Here is a 19,736-nt window from a genome sequence, read left to right as displayed (position 1 = left end):
GGGGGGGGAAATCAAGTGTGAATTAAGTATTTCCCAATATTTTATGAACTTTTACCGCATATTTTTCCAGTTTTGATGCATTTTAACAGCGAACAATAATGAGTCATGGTATATATATAAACATTTCAAAACTTTACTACCATTTTGAGGTGAATTACTTTTTCTAGTCAAAAATGATTTTCTGATGTTCTGATTTCTTTGGATGGTAACATTTTCATGTGTTAATTTCTTAATACCAATGAAAATTTAGAAACTTATTTGTGACCACCCCCCCCCCCTCCAAGAAATATTTCATCACAGAGCCCACAGCTATAGGAATCTGGTGTTTACATCTGTGGCAGGTTTTGATTGTACATAGGATTAAGGTCGCCTACTAGCTTCGAGCTAGAGGGAATTTCCCTTTAGCTTAGTGGTAGAGCTTCCAACTAGGAACCTGGGGTTTGCGGGTCGATCCCTGGTGGAAGCACACTATTATCTTTCAGTTGCACATGTAAATATCAACAATTTCCTCTGATGTGTTCATCGCCGTATTATGATGACTTAGTAATTTCAACAATTGTATTACACTAAAGACTTGATGTCATTGCTTTAAAAGATGTTTGGTTCAACATTTGTGCAATGTGGACAAAAGGAAATATTGACTTTTAAAATAGGATATAAATGAGCTGTAGACACGGGACAGCATACCTTGGAACTATCTCCAATTGAGCCATCTGATGTTGTTTTCTGATAGATTTACATCAAGGTCAAGGTCTTAAGTTGAGGTCAAAATTGAAAGCAGTATCCTAGCTTGTTTGAAGTAATTATAACTTTTTCAGATACAAAAGGCATTTTATTGAAACTTTGAAGAGATATAAATCAACCACTATTTTTGGGGGCTATTTTCATGACATCTCGAGGTCAAGCAAACGTAAAAAATTTTAGAAACAGCACGCTTTCTATGTTATGATTTGTTCACTTTCAAGCACTCAACCAGAACAGTTAGTAACTTAGTAGAGATACTGTAAGATTGTTTGGCCTCAGTCCTGAGTTTCGGTATTGGAAGTTGGTTGCAGCAGATGGAAAGTAAAAATGTTTTACGACCCCATGCTGCTCTGTTTAATAGGCCATGTGGTACCAACCTAATGTAGGCCTATTCCTACAGTAAACATACTAAATAGAAACAGGTTAGGATATGTTTTCATATACATACATTACTGCAATGTCATTTATACTGTTATTACCGTAATTATACTGCAATAAGCCCAGGGGCCAGCATACAATCTCTCCAGTCGCCTCTATTTTTCTCCCATCTTTGATTGAATTGTCTCCCGTTTTACCTGTTCAAAATTTCTGTAATCACCTTGGGTATGATTTCTCTGTGACCCCTAAGATATGACAGATTGTATTAAGAAAGAAACCAATACTATGACATTATGATAACAATATTACCAGGTATATGATGTCATAATCTGTAATAGGACGAGAAATAGTGATAAAGATAGTGCCGTCGCTGGGGCTTAAACCAGCGACCCTTGGCTCTCCAGCCCAATGCTCTACGGCTGAGCTAAAGGGAAATTCCCTACAGCTGACACTTGTAAGGCAACCTAATTAATCCACATCTTTTACACTATTCCCCCCTTTTTTCAAACACCAACCCAGGTTCTTTGACTCCTCGCCAAGGGTTCTCCTACTTTGAACGGGGAGGGTCAATGGCACCAATTTGTAATAGGACGAGAAATAGTGATAAAGATAGTGCCGTCGCTAGGGCTCGAACCCGCGACCCTTGGCTCTCCAGCCCGATGCTCTTCCGCTTAGCTTAAGGGAATTTCCCTACACCTGACGCTTGTAAGGCAACCTAATTAATCCACATCTTTTACATAATCACCTGTTGAAGGGGAGTGCAGAAAAACTTCATTTAAGCTCATTTTACTTTTTTTTAAATTTGAAAATTAACTACCAGGTATGTCTAGTTTGAGTACCATGATAAAAAGCAGTCACTGGTTTTTTGACCCTATTTAACAAATTGCTGAGTCGTCACTTAGTCTTCAGTAAAAATAGTGTAAGCTGGCAGTATAAACTGGAATGTGTTTTTATGATCATTTTGTAAACAAGGTTCTACAATGTGACCTTGTGTTTTCATGAAAAGCAATACGGTGACAAGCCCCTGCATGGTCTGATTATCAACGATAAAAGAGATCAGACCACTTTTGAATTGTCAACATACTTTTTATACCAAGACAAATAATAAGAATAACATGAACATCTTGTGTGAATATATTGTTTATGCTTTTTAAATTGCCTTATATTGGAATGTCATTAGCCATAAATTTCTGTATCACTGAGTGTGGGTGTTTTCTTAACCTTTATAAGCTTGTATATACATGGGGTACAAACAATTGACCTATTATGATTGCCTTTATACTCCATCATCCAGCTTGCCTCAATTTTGATTAACATTAGGGGTATCACTAGCCTGTGGAGGGAACAGAATCTTTTACTCAACAAGGGATGGACCCCTAGGGGGAAGGCTGAGGTGTGGGGCCATAAGTGGGGGATTTTCACCATCATCTATTACACCATAGATGATGAAGATGTAGTTTGAACTCAAAAAGGGCTGACCATCCACAAGGGGCTGGAGGATGGGGTCATAAGGAGTGAAACCTTAAAAATCTCTTAAACAAAGCAGTGGATTTTCACTATCATTTAATGAAAAGGTCCTTAGATTGAATCTATACTCAAGCAGCTAAAGGGCTCACCCTCCAGGGGCTGAGGGACATGGCAATAAGTTTTCAGGTAGCGTTGACGTCGATGTAAGCTGATCCAGCTTCTTCTTAATAAGAGGTCACAAGAGTGCAAAATATTTAAATATTATCACTTCAGAAACCTTCTGATAGATTTTCACAAACATTCAATAAAATGAAGCCAAACTGTATTTAATTGAGTATCACCTCAGAAACTTTCAGATAAAGGGCCTGTTTCCAGTAATGTTAATTCTCCATAGGAGCCTGCCCCCGTATAATTTCTTATCTAGCTCAACTACTGTTTTTTTCTTTTCCGAAGAATAATTTTACACCTTTCCGACACCCAGATTTCATAATTTCAGTGAAAATGTATTTTTATAAAGTTGTCAATTTCAGCATCAAAGACATAAGTTCGTAAATAAAAGAAGGTTATCTCGAAATTGTAATTCGCAACATAGTATAAATTTCTTTTGATAAATATTTCCAAAACATCGTGTTTATTCATAAAACATAAAAAAAAAAATTCTCGGATGAAAATGCACTTGCAGAGACACAATTATGAAGAAAAATGCCATAAAATTGCAATTTTCTCCCGTTATATAGTTTTGGATGCAAATTTCCATCAGAAAATCGGATAGAGCTTTACTTGTTTCATATGTGTACCAAAAATCAGCTAATTCCATGTGGTGGAACGTTCTCATATCGCCGCCTGAATGTGGTTGTAAATTGAAAGAAAAGGGGAAATGAGTAACAACCTTGTCTGAAACCCTATTATATAGCTTATTATATACAAACTTTTATATTGAATATCAGAGCGGATATTTTCATGACAGTTTTATGATGTGTAACGACTAAATAAACAGTATCGATATAAAGATTTACACTGAGGACACCCTGATACATGAATACTGTTCTATCTCAAGTTGTCCTCTTCTGAATTTTCTGATCGTGTGGCCTTGTACATTTATCCGTATCTTCTTGTCTTTGTCTATACGTTTACGGAATCATTGACTCGACGCTAGCTATTCTTGTCTCACTTTCCTTGTTTTATTGTCCCATCTCCAAAGCGTTGTGGCTCTGTCAGGGTTGGGACCCTGACTTGTCTCACTTTCTTTGTGCCTGCCGACCACGCCACATCGAATAGATAGATTATCCATATGAAATACTTTATTTTGTTCTAAGTAATCAATCAATTCTGCGCTTCTTGGAGGTATTGAATGTGATTTATTATATTGTCTTGTTATTTTGTGTAATTAGTTGTTCGTTATTTATCACACATTTTCGCATAATTGTACCAAACTACTAAGTATTAGCTGTTTACAGCAATCATCGGTGGCTTGCTATTTTGTTACTTTATCGACGCTTCATAAACCAATCGTTATTGTTTCAAGATGGAGGGTAAATGTGTTGGAGAAGGGTGTCAAGTATACTTCAAGAAACGTAGTGGCAATAAGAACAGAAGTGCACGCAATGTAAATAGTCCACAATATAAATGGCTCCTAGATACGCTGGTGCAACAAGGATTGATGTCAGCAAAGGAACAAGCACTTATTTGCCAGAAGTGCTACATGAAGTATCTTCGGAACAAAAATCAGCCTGAACCTGAACCCGAGCAGAACCAGGAAATAGAGGAAGAAGACGACTCCCCGTCCCATATCCTGCCGTTGCTGACCCTTCATGATCTTTTGAATGGATCATCTTCACACAAAAAATGCTGTCTCTGTCTTGTTACCTTTGCAAGAAATGGAACAAAATCATCAGTCTTACCAAAACGTGCAAGACATCACCTGATCTATTCACACAAACTGTGGTGTCCCACCTCATCCCGCGTCTGCTCCATTCACCTTATTGGTAACGACTTAGATCCGTCTACAGAGGTTGTCCTTGATGGTAGAGGTTCCTTGGAATCTCAGTTACCATCAAAATCGTCCGAAATCATTAATGACCTCCTAGAGGTGTCGCACGTCCTTTCACAGAACCAGTCTGCGTTTACAATAAGCTTTTCTTCTCTTGATGACTCGGCATGCATGGCCTGGACAGGTTGGTCCAAAGATCAGTTCCTCGAAATCCACTCGCACTGTTCCCCATATCTTTCATCTGGTATATATACCAAGACTACACACGATGCTCTATTACTGTTCTGGGTAAAACTGAAAACCGACATTTCCTGGAGTCAGTGTTCTTCTCTTTTTGGAATTTCCAAGTCAAGTGTGTCCAAAACTTTCCACTCCATAGTACAGGCATTAGACACATCGATAGTCCCACAATTTCTAGGTCCGGATCACTTGACAAGAGAACAGTTGCTCGGGCACAATACTGTCTTTTCAGAAGCATTTTTTGGAGATAAAGCCACTGCCATATTAGATGGCACCTATATTTATATCCAGAAAAGCTCCGACCACAAGCTCCAGAGAATGTCCTACTGTGGCCAGAAGAAGAGAAACTATCTCAAATTCATGAGCATCGCCTTACCAGATGGCTACATTCTGGACACAGTAGGACCATTCACTGGCAGCGAAAATGATGCTACAATTACAAAAAAAGTCATGGACAAGCTAGTTACTTGGCTACAACCAGACGACAACGTTGTCGTTGACCGAGGTTTTAGAGATGTCCTACCAGTTCTCGAAGCCTCTGGCCTCAATGCTAGCATGCCGTCATACCTGAAACCCGGTCAAAGTCAACATTCTGACGTCCAAGCAAATCTTGACAGAACTATCACCAAATCGAGGTGGATTGTGGAATCCTATCATGGTCGTCTGAAACACTGGACGTTCTTCCGAACGCAATTGGTGTCTAACAGCTTTATCAATGTCATCGAGGCTTTGCTTCGAACCGTCACAGCCTGTCTGAATGGTATTAGAGGACCGATCTACCAGAGATCTCCAGAGAGAGATGCCAAAGATAGGCTAATGGCTGAACGTATGAAGGACCGTTTGACAACACCGAATGGTTTAGCTCAGAGAGTCAAGACAGATCCGGATCTATCTAGACGGGCAAGGTCCGAGTTTGTCAAGATGGATGCATCTTCCGTACTGTTTCCCCGTCTCGATCTTGATTACTTGAGAACCATTACGTGTGGAACGTATCAGATATCTCTGGCTCCTGGTTACATCGCCGAACATTTAAGTGATGACGGAGACTATGAGGTGTGGCTTTACCAGCACTCCCCAGACCTTCTCCGATGTCAAATACATTCTCGACACAAAAGCCAAACGAAATATAACGTTTGGATACGGTTCACCGTTTCACCCGATGTTGAGGCCCCAATAAAGGACTACTACTGCCAGTGCCCAGTTGGAGAGAGAACGATGGGAATGTGTGCGCACATCTCCAGTATCTTGTACTACCTTGGGTATTACAGGACGCTGGAAAACCCTCGACCATTACAACCACAGGTAAAGAAATTCCGACAAAACTTGAAATAGTTTTCCATGCGGCAACGGAGTGCATATGTCGAAAGTATGTTTGGGGCTCGATATGAAAGATCCCCGTTACCATGTGACTAACCAAACTTATAAATATAGGTATTATACAATCGCCCGTAGCTATGAACACTCCCGTAAATGCGAAAACCAACCAAAATCATAAGGAACACGTTTTGTTTGTTGTTCTGTCTATTTGTCAGCCAATGTCTTCAACCACGGGGACTTGTGAAGTAGCCATCTTGGATTTTTTTTATGAAAAAGTGTTTCTCTCACTTTTTTTCATATCTGTGTACATATTCTCAACATACCGAGCAAATACTCTCGTTTTTTTGTTAATTATCTAAAGAAAGTCGAAAATCGGCAATTCAACCATAGGCTAATTCAACCCAACATTTGAAAATGTTCCACCACTTACATTTTGATGATTTTTCCTCTCATCAATAGCATATTACGTACTGTTTAATAGGATAAAAATTGGTTTGCATCCAACGCCCATAAAAGGGTGTATTCTCTAAAAAACACAGTTTTTGTGTCTAAAATGTTATCATCGAAAATGGCATTTTTGAGATTGTTTCTTCCATAAAACAGCCAAATGGCGCGATGGAAACATGATTTTTTGTCACAATCATGCCATGAATGTATTCTTTACGGTGACCATCATTTGATTAGATTTTCATTAATATTTTACATAACATGCACATTTTATCAACACTTAGACAGCTTCTGAAAGGTACAACTTTGAGGAGCCATAACAAACAAACCAAGTGACCTAAATCTTTATACTTTATAGATTTGTGACCACAACGGCATGGGCAATGCACCACCAACAGGAAATTTGAATCAGAGAAGGGGCCGTTTTGGAAACCGGCCCTTTTCAGAAACTTTTCATAAAATGCTATCTAGATCTACTGGTGTACTATAAGAGGGGGAATCCTTCCAGATACGTGCCTGGAATATCTTATGTACTAAGTCACACTGCCAGCAGTCTAGATCTACTGGTGTACTGTTAGAGGGGGAATCCTTCCAGATACGTGCCTGGACTATCTTATGTGCTAAGTCACATGTCACTGTCTAGATCTACTGGTGTACTATAAGAGGGGGAATCCTTCCAGATACGTGCCTGGACTATCTGATGTACTAAGTCACATGGCACTGTCTAGATCTACTGGTGTACTATTAGCGTAGACCCATATGTCAGCAAATGAGAACAAGAACTAGTCTGTATTCAGACACAGCTGGTGTAGACAAAGATCTGTGGCCATTTACAGCACCTGGCACATCATTACTACCAACGGTATGCAAATTTGTCTACAGTGTAATATATATCTGCATTATGATAAAAAGGAAATGTCCATTTTACAGTAGCTATACCACTCTTATGTGTATCAAGTTCCAGACATGTACTATATGTGTTTCCTTAAATCAATAATTACCTATAAATATATATAAATGGCAGTTGGTTTAGGAGTCATATTAGTATGTATATGATATAGTACATGTAATTTAACTTTGCAGAATGAAAAGTTTCATTTTGACGTACCAGGTAATTGATCAATTCTAGCTGCAGTATGAACAATTTGTAGTCTGCTGTTTCTTGTAAAAAAACAACAACAACTGCTTCCTGGGGTATCTAAGTGATGCAGCAAACATAAATTTGTAATTTTTTCTATCAGTATTTATATACAGCTAAATTCTCAAAAGTCTGTTATTCAGTACACAGCTCTGTCTTGCAATCTATTGATGGGTGTATCCACAGAAAGGAGAAAGTGAAAGAGAGGCTGCACAAGGCCTGTTTTATTTACTGACTCACTGAGCATCTGAAAAGCCGACCTGCTACGTGGGCGCTCTTCTCGATTAAAATGATTGTTATAGAGGTGGGCTACCGATCCACACATTTTGAATAAAGCTGAATGTATTCAAATTGAACTCTGCAGGTATTGTGACAGATATACACATTTAGGAATACGTGACCATTAATTTTATTCAACAAATCTAGCTGGTCCATTTTGTTTACGTCTTCCAGAAACTTTATTTTTGCAACTTTTTTTCTATTTTTAGCATCTTTTTTTATAAATTCCTGAAAGTATTTGGAACACATTAAAGATTTCTTATATTACTTGTGTATTACTTGTAAATGTAGAGATGTCAACTTTAATTGGGACCAAAGGGGGTGTATTAGATTTATATAAGAGATTATTTTGCCAAGACCTTAGCTGTTGTAAGGACCTTTAATAATCCCCATACAAACAAAGACATATTTTGTATAGTTCTACTTGTATGACTTATATTTTTAGAGTGAATAGCATTGACAATTTTCACTAACCTAGCATAGAATCTACTAGACCTGGACATTGGGCGAGTGGAGTACAGCCTGGACAACATTCCAGTTATAGCAATGAACCAATGATCAGGACACAGGTTAACAACTTCCCCACATTGTCCGAACCATAAATCACCTGTCAACTGGATCCTAGAATAACAACATATAATATGAATTTATTTTTTTTACAGCAAATTTTGCTCTCTGATTAGTCAATATTTATCATTGTGCGAAGAAATATATATCTTCATATATATAAAACATGACTTGTTGTATTTGTATATATATACTGGTACTGGAAAAGTGGATTTTTATGCATATAGAAATGTTTGCGTTGTGACTTTATAAACTAGTTCTGGTGTGGACATTCTTCATGTTGGCAATGGGTCTGAAACTTGCTCATTCTAAATGCCTTTAATCCATACAATGTATGAATACATAGTCATGTTTGAACAATTTAGTGCTAATTGTACATGTCTGTCCTGAAAATGGGAACATTTACACAAAACGAAATTTCCTCCAATTTTTCAGTATTATTTTCCCTGATAAGTACTTTAATAAGACTTTGTACACTATAATAAGACTTTGTACACCATAATATGCCTTTGTACACTATAATAAGCCTTTGTACAATAAGCCTTTGTACACTATAATAAGCCTTTGTACACTATAATAAGACTTTGTACACTATAATAAGACTTTGTACACTATAATATGCCTTTGTACACTATAATAAGCCTTTGTACACTATAATAAGACTGTACACTATAATAAGCCCTTGTACAATAAGCCTTTGTACACTATAATAAGCCTCTGTACACTTTAATAAGCCTTTGTACACTATAATAAGCCTTTGTACACTATAATAAGCCCTTGTACACTATGATAAGACTTTGCACACTATAATAAGCCTTTGTACACTATAATAAGCCTTTGTACACTTTAATAAGCCTTTGTACACTATAATAAGCCTTTGTACACTATAATAAGCCCTTGTACACTATGATAAGACTTTGCACACTATAATAAGCCTTTGTACACTATAATAAGCCTTTGTACACCTTTAACAACCTACAGGAAGGACTGGGAGGACCTGCTACACATTGTCAGATGTGAAATCCTGAGTAAGATGTCTAACCCTGACATGGATGCCTACGTCCTCAGGTGAGTGGGTCGTCTCGATGGATCATTATAAACAAGTATCAGGGAACATATGTTAAATTTCTAAAAAGGGTCTTACATTGGTTAAGTAATATTGGATATAAATGTAATGACATCATATTCATATCACCAGCTGACAAGGTACAGCACATTTTAAACAAATACATATATCCTCACCTGAACCAGAGGTCAAAGGTTGCCTCTTTGAGGGATAGAGATATCCAAATTGTCAATTTTAATTGATATGTGTATTTTGCATATGCAAAGTTGGAAGAAAATTAGGGTATTCAAGATGGTATTTTTATGAAGATTTCATGTATATTTGTATAGTGAGAGCAGCATGTTTGTGACCAAGGAGCGATTTATCCTGAAAACGTGTGGGAAGACCACCCTTCTACTGGCCATCGAGCCCCTACTCAGACTGGCCAAAAACAAGTGTGGGCTGGACATCGTGTTTGTATGTATCAGATTGTCTCCCATCTTAGAGAGTGTTGTTGTCGTTGTTTGACTTAACTCCTTTCAAAAGAATTCCAAACTGACATCTGTATTTATAGGATATCATTATACCCCCGCAATGAAGTATTTATTGGATATCATTATACCCCCCGCAACGAAGTATTTATAGGATATCATTATACCCCCCCCCCAATGAAGTATTTATTGGATATCATTATACCCCCCGCAACGAAGTATTTATAGGATATCATTATACCCCCCACAACAAAGTTAGGGGGGCGGGGTGTACTGGAGTCAGCTTGTCTGTCTGTCTATCCGTCCGTATATAAAAAGTTTGTACGAACAACTCCATCTAAAGTAATGACCAATTTCAACATGACTTTCCAGATATGATAACTACCACCTGAAATTGTGCATCCAGGTATTATTTTATACATTCTGACACTTTTTTATGAAGTTATGGCCCTTTGTTGAAAAATTCCTGAAATATTTTGTCCGGTACAACTCCTTCTAAAGTTTTGAATTGATTTCAATGAATCTTTCCAGATATGATAACTACCACTTGAAGTTGTGCATCCAGGTATTGTTTTTTCAATCTGACGCTTTTTTACGGAGTAGTGGCCCTTTGTTAAAAAATTAAATCTCCACAAACTACTCCAACACTATGCTCCCAATTTCAACGAAACTTTTTAGATATGATAACTACCACCAAAAGTTGTGCATCCAGGTATTTTTTCCCTGACCCATTTTTATGGAGTTATGGCTCTATGTTGAAAAATCCTTGTCCCGACAACTTCTCCTAATCTACGGGGCCAATTTCAAAGAAAGTTTACAGATATGGCAACTGCCCATTGACGTGGTGCATCCAAGTAGTATTTTTTCATTTCGGCCCTATTTAAGGAGTTGTGACCCTTTGTTAAAAATCTTTGTCCCGACGTTTCTTCCTTAACTACTAGGACGATTTCAGCAAAACTCGTTCATCTAGGCTAACAAGATTTGGTTAGCAAGTATGCATTTGGCATTGAGAGAGGGTACAGGAAGTATGTGAATGACCTATATACTTCAATAAGTGTAGAGTTCAGCCTTTGGCTTACAGTTCTAGTTTATAAATGTATATGAAAATTTGAAGGTTTTGATTGGATAATATTTGAATGAAAACTATCAGAGAATACTAATGCATGTAAGAACAGATCACTTATTGTGGAATTTGTGTTTTAAAATCATTAAAGGATTTTGGTAATGTTAAACATTATTAACATATCAGAAAATATTTTTAGTCATGTAAAAGTTACTGGAATAGAAATGACTGCTCTCTTGTTAAATTCATAGGTAAATCCATTTGCAAAAAAAGCCCAATTTCTTCATTGTGTAGAAATGGTTACAACAAATTTTGTTGTCTTTTTTTTGTAGGACATATTCTATTCGAGGAAGAAATTTGCCCGGCCAGAGCAACAACATATCATCCATCGCACATTTGAAGATGAGGTAGGGTTGCTAACTGCATGCAGAACTGTAACTTAGTGAAATTGGTCAAACTGTAGCAGCCATTGGTATTACTGTAGCAGTGTTTTTGCAAAAGAGAGTAATTGTGGTGTAGAAATTATCACTTTGGTAAAAATGCTGCAGTATCTATCTCATCCAATGTGCTGTAGATTGAAATGTGTTTGTATTGTTTTATAGGTCAGTCACCTGGATAAAGTCTTTAAAAGTAAGTACTGATAAAATATAATATTGATGTATAAAGAACATCTATAAAGATTAAAGGTATTATATATGCCAGTTGATATTCAATCATACATTACTTTAAGAAATAAATATCAAAATTCAAATTCATGTGTTGATATGGCACAGGGAAAATTTGAGTAAGATGGGTTCATGCTAAATAACAACACTGTCTAATAATCAAGCAACCACCTTTTACACCTTGGTATTGTTTGATAGGAATACCAAGGTGTTTGATTGATAGGAATACCAAGGTGTTTGTTTGATAGGAATACCAAGGTGTTTGTTTGATAGGAATACCAAGGTGTTTGTTTGATAGGAATACCAAGGTGTTCGTTTGATAGGAATACCAAGGTGTTTGTTTGAGGTTTGGTGATGTATAAGTGTGGTGATGTATAAGTGTGGTGATGTATAAGGTTGGTGATGTATAAGTGTGGTGATGTATAAGTGTGGTGATGTGTGGTGATGTATAAGTGTGGTGATGTATAAGTTTGGTGATGTATATTTTGTAGATGGAGCAGCCTACACCCTGGGACGCATTAACAGAGACTGCTGGTACGTTGGCATACTTGTGGGTAAAAGTGATATTATACAAGGGGGAAAATCAAGTTTGTATCATGTTTCATTTGAAATTTGTTTCCCAAAGTGATTTTCAAAATATTTTCTATGTTATATCTGAAAGTAATTTCTGGTAGGTATCCTGTTTGTGAAAAATGTGGGTAATTTAATTATTTCTTGAAAAAATATTTTTGCTTGGGGAGTGTTAAAAAAATGTAATAAAAGTGAAAATATTTCCATGGGAATTTCAAAAATAATTACGGTGTACCTTTGCTTTTAATAAGCCAATTAGAAGATAAATATTGTGGAAACATTGACACATAGTACTGACAGCTCACAAAAAAATTCTCATGAAGATTACAGCACTCTCAAATATGTCGACCTTTGCAGTATATGACTGATGATGTGTTATAATTAACAGGCATCTGTACACACTGGACGAGGAAGGCGTTACTCTACCCGACCAAACAGTGGAAATATCCTTTATGTGGTAAACACGATCGCGCTTGCCAACATTATGTTTTTTTCTCAGAAACTTTCTATCAGTAAACTGCTCCGTTCAATAAATTCTTAAAAAGAATTCAATGTTTTAATAAATCATGTTATTTCTTACAAATGAATATATTAGGGAAAAACTATTTTGTTCATTTTGAGCATTAATTTGCGAAAAGTAATCATATCGAAAATTTGAGCATTAAAAATCATACTTGGTAGCAATCAGGATATTGTGTCTCTTCTTTGACTTATGTGTATATTGAGTGTGTGTAATTTGCTCCCATAAGGTACTATTCATGCTTCCCTTGAACTTTTAATCAACTACACACAATTGTTTCATAACTGTCTCAGAGTTTGGAAAAAATTACACTAATGTAAATTATGCTGTTAGCACAATTGTCAAGTTAACACTCAGAAAAGCAACAACAACAAAAAAACAAAAATTGAGTTTTGAAATGGGACAAGATAGTAAGATCTAAGCCTAAATCGAAAATCACAAGCCCCTGTGCTTAGTATATGAATAAGTCTACACCAAATATTTCTCCTTGACCTTGACACCTGCTAATGTGGGATATGTGTCGTGAGAAGATGGCCATTTTTACCCAAGATGTTTCTAAGACAGCTGCTCAAGCCACCAAGGTGAGTTATAATAATGACAATCATCATCCATCAAAATTTACCACAAGGTATATGTACGACACAACTTTTGAAATAGAACAAGAAGTTTAAATAAGAAATGAAAAACAAAAATGAAATTATTTGTTTTGTACCAAATCGGCAAAAAATTGTCATGACAAAATAACCAGTTAAAATGCTATTGACACTTTAGAAATTCCATTTAATTTGTTGCACTGTTATTTTATTGCACTGAATATTTGAAAAATTAGGTAAATAGTTTTACTAATTTTTGTGTCTTTGTTTTTTCTCAAGGAATCCGGTATATCTGATATTGTTCCAGGAGTTCAAATTGATGACTTCCTGTTTGAGCCTTGCGGGTATTCCATGAATGGTCTATTGCCAGGGGTGAGTTCTTACAAACGTTAATGTACAGCAAAAGATACTTACGAGAAGTTGAAATTTCACCTTATTTATTGTTGACGATGAAACACTTGATATTGTAAACAAAGTAATCGGTAAAGGCTGTATTATAACTAGACAAGGTGGAAGACAGTAGCCCAAAATCTTGTCCAGTAAATTAGATAATAGTACCTTAAGAAATGTGGTCTATGCAAATTTAGGGCATTGATTTTATGACAGATGAACATGCCTTATCACGAAGATATCACAAGTGATAAGGGGTTTATCAGGGTTTTTGGGAAACGGACCCTGCAATGAAATTGGGGAAAAAAAAAATGACGTAATAGATATCTTTGGAAATTTGTATCATTATAACAACTCTGAATATATAGAATTAGATTGTTTAACTTTTATTTAAGCCTGTCTTTATAACAACATGATCATTATGTCCTTTCTATTTTAGATCATTTCTAAATTGGGGATTTAAAAGGGGCAGATTTGAAAGAAAAAAAATCCACTTTTTCAGTTGGGAATGGGTCCTTTACATGGACCAAAAGGTACCCTGATAAACCCCTGGTAATTCATAACATCACAATAGAAAAAACATTTCATCGTTGGAGTTATAAAGACTTTACATCTGTTTTTAACCTGTACAGGGTTACTACATCACCATCCATGTGACTCCCGAGCCTCACTGTTCCTACGTCAGCTTTGAAACCAATGTTCCCCAGGTAACCTTTGTTGTAATATCTGTAATTTCAAAGTTAGAAATACATGCAATATCTTTTTAAAGAGGTTTGACTTAATAGCTTAAAAAAATGGAATGGTAATTTTGCTTTCATTAACTCTTAGTATGGTTCCGTTGTGTGACAGCACAACACACCAAAAATAAAATGTGCACACATTGCACACATGGTGCGCACAATTGTGTAATTTATCAATTGTTCAACCAGTTGGGAGCTTACGCCAGCTCAAATGTCCTTGAATATGACACAATTCAATAAATGATAATAAGAGAAAGGAACATTGTAGATTTATATGTAACATCTGTATATTCCAGGAATCGTACCACACACTGATCAACAAGGTACTGGCCACCTTTAGGCCGGGCAAGTTTCTCATGACCGTCTTTGCTAACAAGGTAAAGTATATGATCACAGATGAACTCAAATAGTGATGTAGTATATATGATCATTCATCTATGAAAGATTTTTTCCCCTTAGTGTTATGAATATAAAGTAGGAGTTTCATTTCAGTTTGAAAGATATTGGCAATAAGGTGATTAAGCTGTACATTTTATGAATGTTGCAACATATTTTGTGAGTTATTTCCCTTGGGTTTTTTTTGCTGGCCAGTTTTGCTTTGTCAATTTTTGAACTGATTTCTTTAAAATTTAGAGGAACTTAGAGGGTTGATAAATATTTTATGTGAGCCTATGCTTTTGTAGATGTATATTTTTAGCTGAAGTATTTTGCCACATTCAGTGCTAAATAATTGTATAACTTTATTAAAACCTTATTTAAATATATTTAAGTACAGCATGTTGTGAAGCATAACCTTGTTAGCGTGCCCTTTTACACGCCAGTAACTTTGGACTGTCCGTTAAATAGGTCAATTCTTGCTTCCAATGAAGTATCTTTAGGACATAGATTCATAATGAGATGCAAAAGATGTTACATATCCAGCAGGAAGGGGATATACATTTCACAAATTTGTCCGTTTTATTTGTCTAATATTTTAATTTGTCTAATGCTTTCATCACTATGATTAATATGTCATCTATGTGTCCTCTGCAGGCGTCGCTGGCCAAAGACAACCATAAGGAGATGGCAAAGAAAGATGTCAAAGGTTATGTCCGCAATGACCACCAGCTCTGCTTCTTCAAGAACTACAATCTGACCTATTCGTTCTTCACTCGGCCTGTTATCTAGGATTTAGCCTGCGGGAGGCTCTCTCTAGCTGTCCCCAGCCTGTCGACACTCCACCCTGTATGTGCCCAGTGTTCCAATGAGAGACTTCCCCCGTTACCTAGCAGCATGTGTGCTGTGTTTACTTCAGTGTTAATTATTGCAGATATGTGTGTTGATGATATAGTGTTTTTGTGGATAACTAGAAAAAATAGAAAGAAATATAGACTCTTTTTCTCCTTTCTTACACGGAAACTGAGATAATTTGTTCTTCGTGGAAAATTGTAATTTTAGTTGAATTCTTAATCCATTTTATGAGCTCTGTGAGCTTCTATTCTTGCCTGATTATGACTGTGTGTCAATGTATTTATGGAAGAAAGTTCTTCAAAACTTAATGAATTGCTCAAAGTACAACACAAGAAAGTATACATACTGAAAATCATTTACCGTTTTTATCCTGCAATAAGCCCACAGGGCCAACACATAATCTCTGACTCAAAAACAGAGGGGTGGACTTATTACAGCACAATGACATAGCATTTGCTAGCATTTCTACTGCAGCATCTCTACTGCACTGTAGTAAAATTGGGTGGGCTTATTACAAGGCGTAAGATTATTGCAAGATGGATATGGTTTATTCCATGGGATTTTAATCTTGAAGTGATTAATTTTGGGAGGAGAGATGATGATATGTTGAATTATATTGTGAACATTTTAATCCTTGAACGTAATTAAGCAAGGAACCTCAGTTTTCTCCCAAAGCTGTTTTAGCGTAACAGTACCGTTAGACATGAATTTTGAGCTGCTACCAATCACTATTTCACTGTTACGCATGCATTTGACCGTTACTCATTTAGAGGTATATAATGACACAAATACAACTTGTTAAATTGAAGTATCTTGGATAGGCAGTGTTGCATTCTGATGTTGTGTTTTTCGTCTCACTTTATACAGAGTTGTAGCCCATTGTTTATTTTTCAAACTTTTTGGTTTTATTTTGAGTTGAATATGTGCGAAGGGAAGTAAACCTTGTGCAGAAATTTTTTAGAAGGCAAGGTAAGATAGGAGCGCAGTGTCATACTCCTTTGGCTATGTAAGTAAATTACACTAGGTTTTCCTATTTTAACACATCAATGAAATAATTAAAACAGATCTCAGTAATACTAAATGTAGTCGTTTTCTTAATACATTTCAATAATTTGGTATGAGTAGATAGAAGAGTTAATTGTCAGTAAGACCCATTGTTTTACAATGAATATAAATGGATGTTTCCTAGCAAGCTACAGGCATATCTTGCTCCGTCTCGGCAGTACCTTTGTTATATTAAAACCAAGAGTTTGAATTGGTAGTTATTTTAAAACAATTTTAAAGCTGAAATGTCATTGCTAAACTGGTCAGATATGTAAAATAAATGCCTTGCCAATTCAAAACAACAAAGGTAATGTTTTACAGCCGAGGTTAGATTTCACAACTTTATTTTTACAAAGAATAGGAGACAGAAATAAAGAGACAAGTTTTAAAAGGAATGTTTTAATTTGAGGTGTTAGTACATTAATTTATTTAAGGTTGCATAGAGATGTCTTGTAGATCATAATTTTGATTGTGCTAATAATATGAGTGCTTGTACACTATAATAAAACAATATGAATCCTACACATAAGACTTCTTGAGAGAACATTTACGAACATTATCCTTGGCTGGATTTGTAGATTTTCCCCGAGCCCCTTACATTGCTAGGTATTGCAGTCTACTGGATCCCTAGAATATCCGATGTAAACTTTAACAAAGGAACCTTCAGGAAACATGCTTAATGTACTGTAGACGGTAAACAGGAAAGTGTTAAATTGTAGCTCCGATTTGTCTGAATTTTACTTTGTTTTTGTTGTTATTTTTTTGGTTTTTTTTGTTTTTGTTTTCTGTTCTTTGACAGAAGTAACATTTAAGGCATCATTTGATCTTACTAATCTTTAAGGGTGGTCGGATGGTGCAGTGTATAGCGCACTTGCCTTTCACCAATGCGGCCGGGGTTTGATTCCCGTCCAGACCTGAAAAGGTATGGGGTCGACTGCCCAACCACATGAAGTTTCTCTGGGTCCTCCAGTTTCCTCCCTGCGCGCTAACACCCCGCGGGGCCAACAAGAGTCACTTATATAACTTGTTTCATAATTTTTGTAAAATAAATGAAATTTATAATAACCTGTACAGGTATTTTTGTGGTAGGTATGGAATCGTTTCACCATACTAACTTGTACATGGTGAACATGACAGGTTTATTTGGTTTATTGCTACTGTTATTAAACCACTTGTTATTTCTGGAAACCTTATCATCAGGCGAGTAATTTAATTTATCAACTTATTTAGATGAAATTTCTAAAAAGAATGTTTTTGAAGCAAATGGATTTGTACCAAGTCTGGGCAATTTGGAATAGCTACTGTATATAAACTGGTTACCTGCCCTTTGACTAGCAGGTATTTTTATAGGTACCAGATATCTATCTGTCAAAATGTCCAAGTCCGATGTCAGGGCCAGAGGAAACTCCCGCTAACCTTTGACTTGCCCGTTGTTTGACAGTGCAAGTAGGTCAGCATTGATGTTAATGATAATAATATTAATTAAAGTTAGGGAAGGTGAATTATAGTACATTGCACTGAAAAGGACATACTCATCATCAGGTAATTGCTAACTTCTCTTTTTTTGTTATAAAAATTGTTTTACTAAAATTAATTACCAGGTATAGATTATGACAGTAATTTTATTAAGATATAAATGGAAGATCGTAACATTTAACATTGGGAATTTTAGAGTGATCATGTACAATTGTTGATTATTTGCTTAACGTAAGATTTATTGAATAAAAAGAATTACAGTGAAAATGCTTATCTCCTTGTTTTCCTTCACTGTTCTCAGCCTGTTCATATTTTGCAAGGAAATCATCAGCCCACCATCATCACTGTTCAAATCGCCTTCCGTGCTTGGTATGGCTATTTCTCGAAAGTCGTAGCTAGAGAGATCTTCATTAATTGACAAATATCATAAGTAAATGTAGGTTCTTCTTGTGCACTGTTTCTGACACTTCTTAATGTAAAAGTTCTAACACAATATAATTTTTCCATATTCAGAGGATTTTAAGACTATCATCACAGAATTAGATTAGATTTGCTATCTAAGTCCGTGCTGTCGTGTACATGTGGCAAGGGTGTATCCAGGCCAGGTGTGGTTGATTAATGTTCTATTTCATTTTGTCGTTATATCAAATCATCTCTACATTTGTATTATAATATTATTTAAATATCAGAATTCCTTATGCAACTATCGAAAACATTATACAAATTGAGTCTGGCGGACTCGAAACGAAATCGAAAATTTCTTACAATCAGGGCCTACGTTGCTACAACATGAATAGTCGAGGATAAGCTTCTGTACAATTAACGAACCAGGCCTTGCAGTTCCGAATGAATGGAGTTAATAACAACTATGAAGAGTAATTTACTGTTATACTATCATATCCTTTTGAAATACGGTAGGCTTGCAGTATATCACATGTACAGTGTACATCATAAGCAGGATACGTTTTATAAATTAACTCATTTTAAAGTTTTAACATTTTTACTTGATTTTGATCTGATGGCTGAAACTTTGAATAATTGTTTGAATATTAATGCTTTACATTTTGTAATTTGAGGATCCATGTACTATAGGCTGATCAAATTGGGCACACATGTGCTGGTATCCTGGTCCACAGGTGGTCAGTGTACTAGAGGTTATTATTGTATTGACCAGTCAGATGGAGAGGAAGCACCACATGCTGTGACCAGTATGTTACATTCTGTAGCACCTTAGTCCTAAGTGTATCAATAAAGTGTATTGTCTTTACAACTTAGCCTTAAGTAATTTAAAACCATATTCATGATACTGCAGACATATATTTATTTTTATATAAATATGCTT

At 36.1% G+C, this 19,736-nt stretch overlaps 1 protein-coding gene across 1 annotated transcript in view; it reads left to right on the top strand.

Moving 5' to 3' along the window:
- LOC110456882 (S-adenosylmethionine decarboxylase proenzyme-like) overlaps positions 1-18,653 on the top strand; it is a 19,632-nt gene extending 979 nt beyond the window's left edge. Inside the window, exons 2-12 of the mRNA XM_021507912.1 lie at positions 9,549-9,635; positions 9,963-10,089; positions 11,499-11,573; positions 11,769-11,796; positions 12,323-12,365; positions 12,790-12,844; positions 13,422-13,502; positions 13,794-13,886; positions 14,537-14,611; positions 14,941-15,021; positions 15,677-18,653. Of these exons, the coding sequence (XP_021363587.1) occupies positions 9,549-9,635; positions 9,963-10,089; positions 11,499-11,573; positions 11,769-11,796; positions 12,323-12,365; positions 12,790-12,844; positions 13,422-13,502; positions 13,794-13,886; positions 14,537-14,611; positions 14,941-15,021; positions 15,677-15,811 (880 nt within the window). The 3' untranslated portion in view covers positions 15,812-18,653. The remainder of the gene's footprint in view (positions 1-9,548; positions 9,636-9,962; positions 10,090-11,498; positions 11,574-11,768; positions 11,797-12,322; positions 12,366-12,789; positions 12,845-13,421; positions 13,503-13,793; positions 13,887-14,536; positions 14,612-14,940; positions 15,022-15,676) is intronic.
- The last annotated feature ends 1,083 nt before the right edge of the window (positions 18,654-19,736 follow it).

The sequence above is a fragment of the Mizuhopecten yessoensis genome, unplaced genomic scaffold (assembly GCF_002113885.1).
Source record: "Mizuhopecten yessoensis strain PY_sf001 unplaced genomic scaffold, ASM211388v2 scaffold8937, whole genome shotgun sequence".
NCBI classification, from domain to species: domain Eukaryota; kingdom Metazoa; phylum Mollusca; class Bivalvia; order Pectinida; family Pectinidae; genus Mizuhopecten; species Mizuhopecten yessoensis.
The sequence above is the reverse complement of the archived record's forward strand: the minus strand, read 5'-3'. Positions and strand labels throughout refer to the sequence as shown.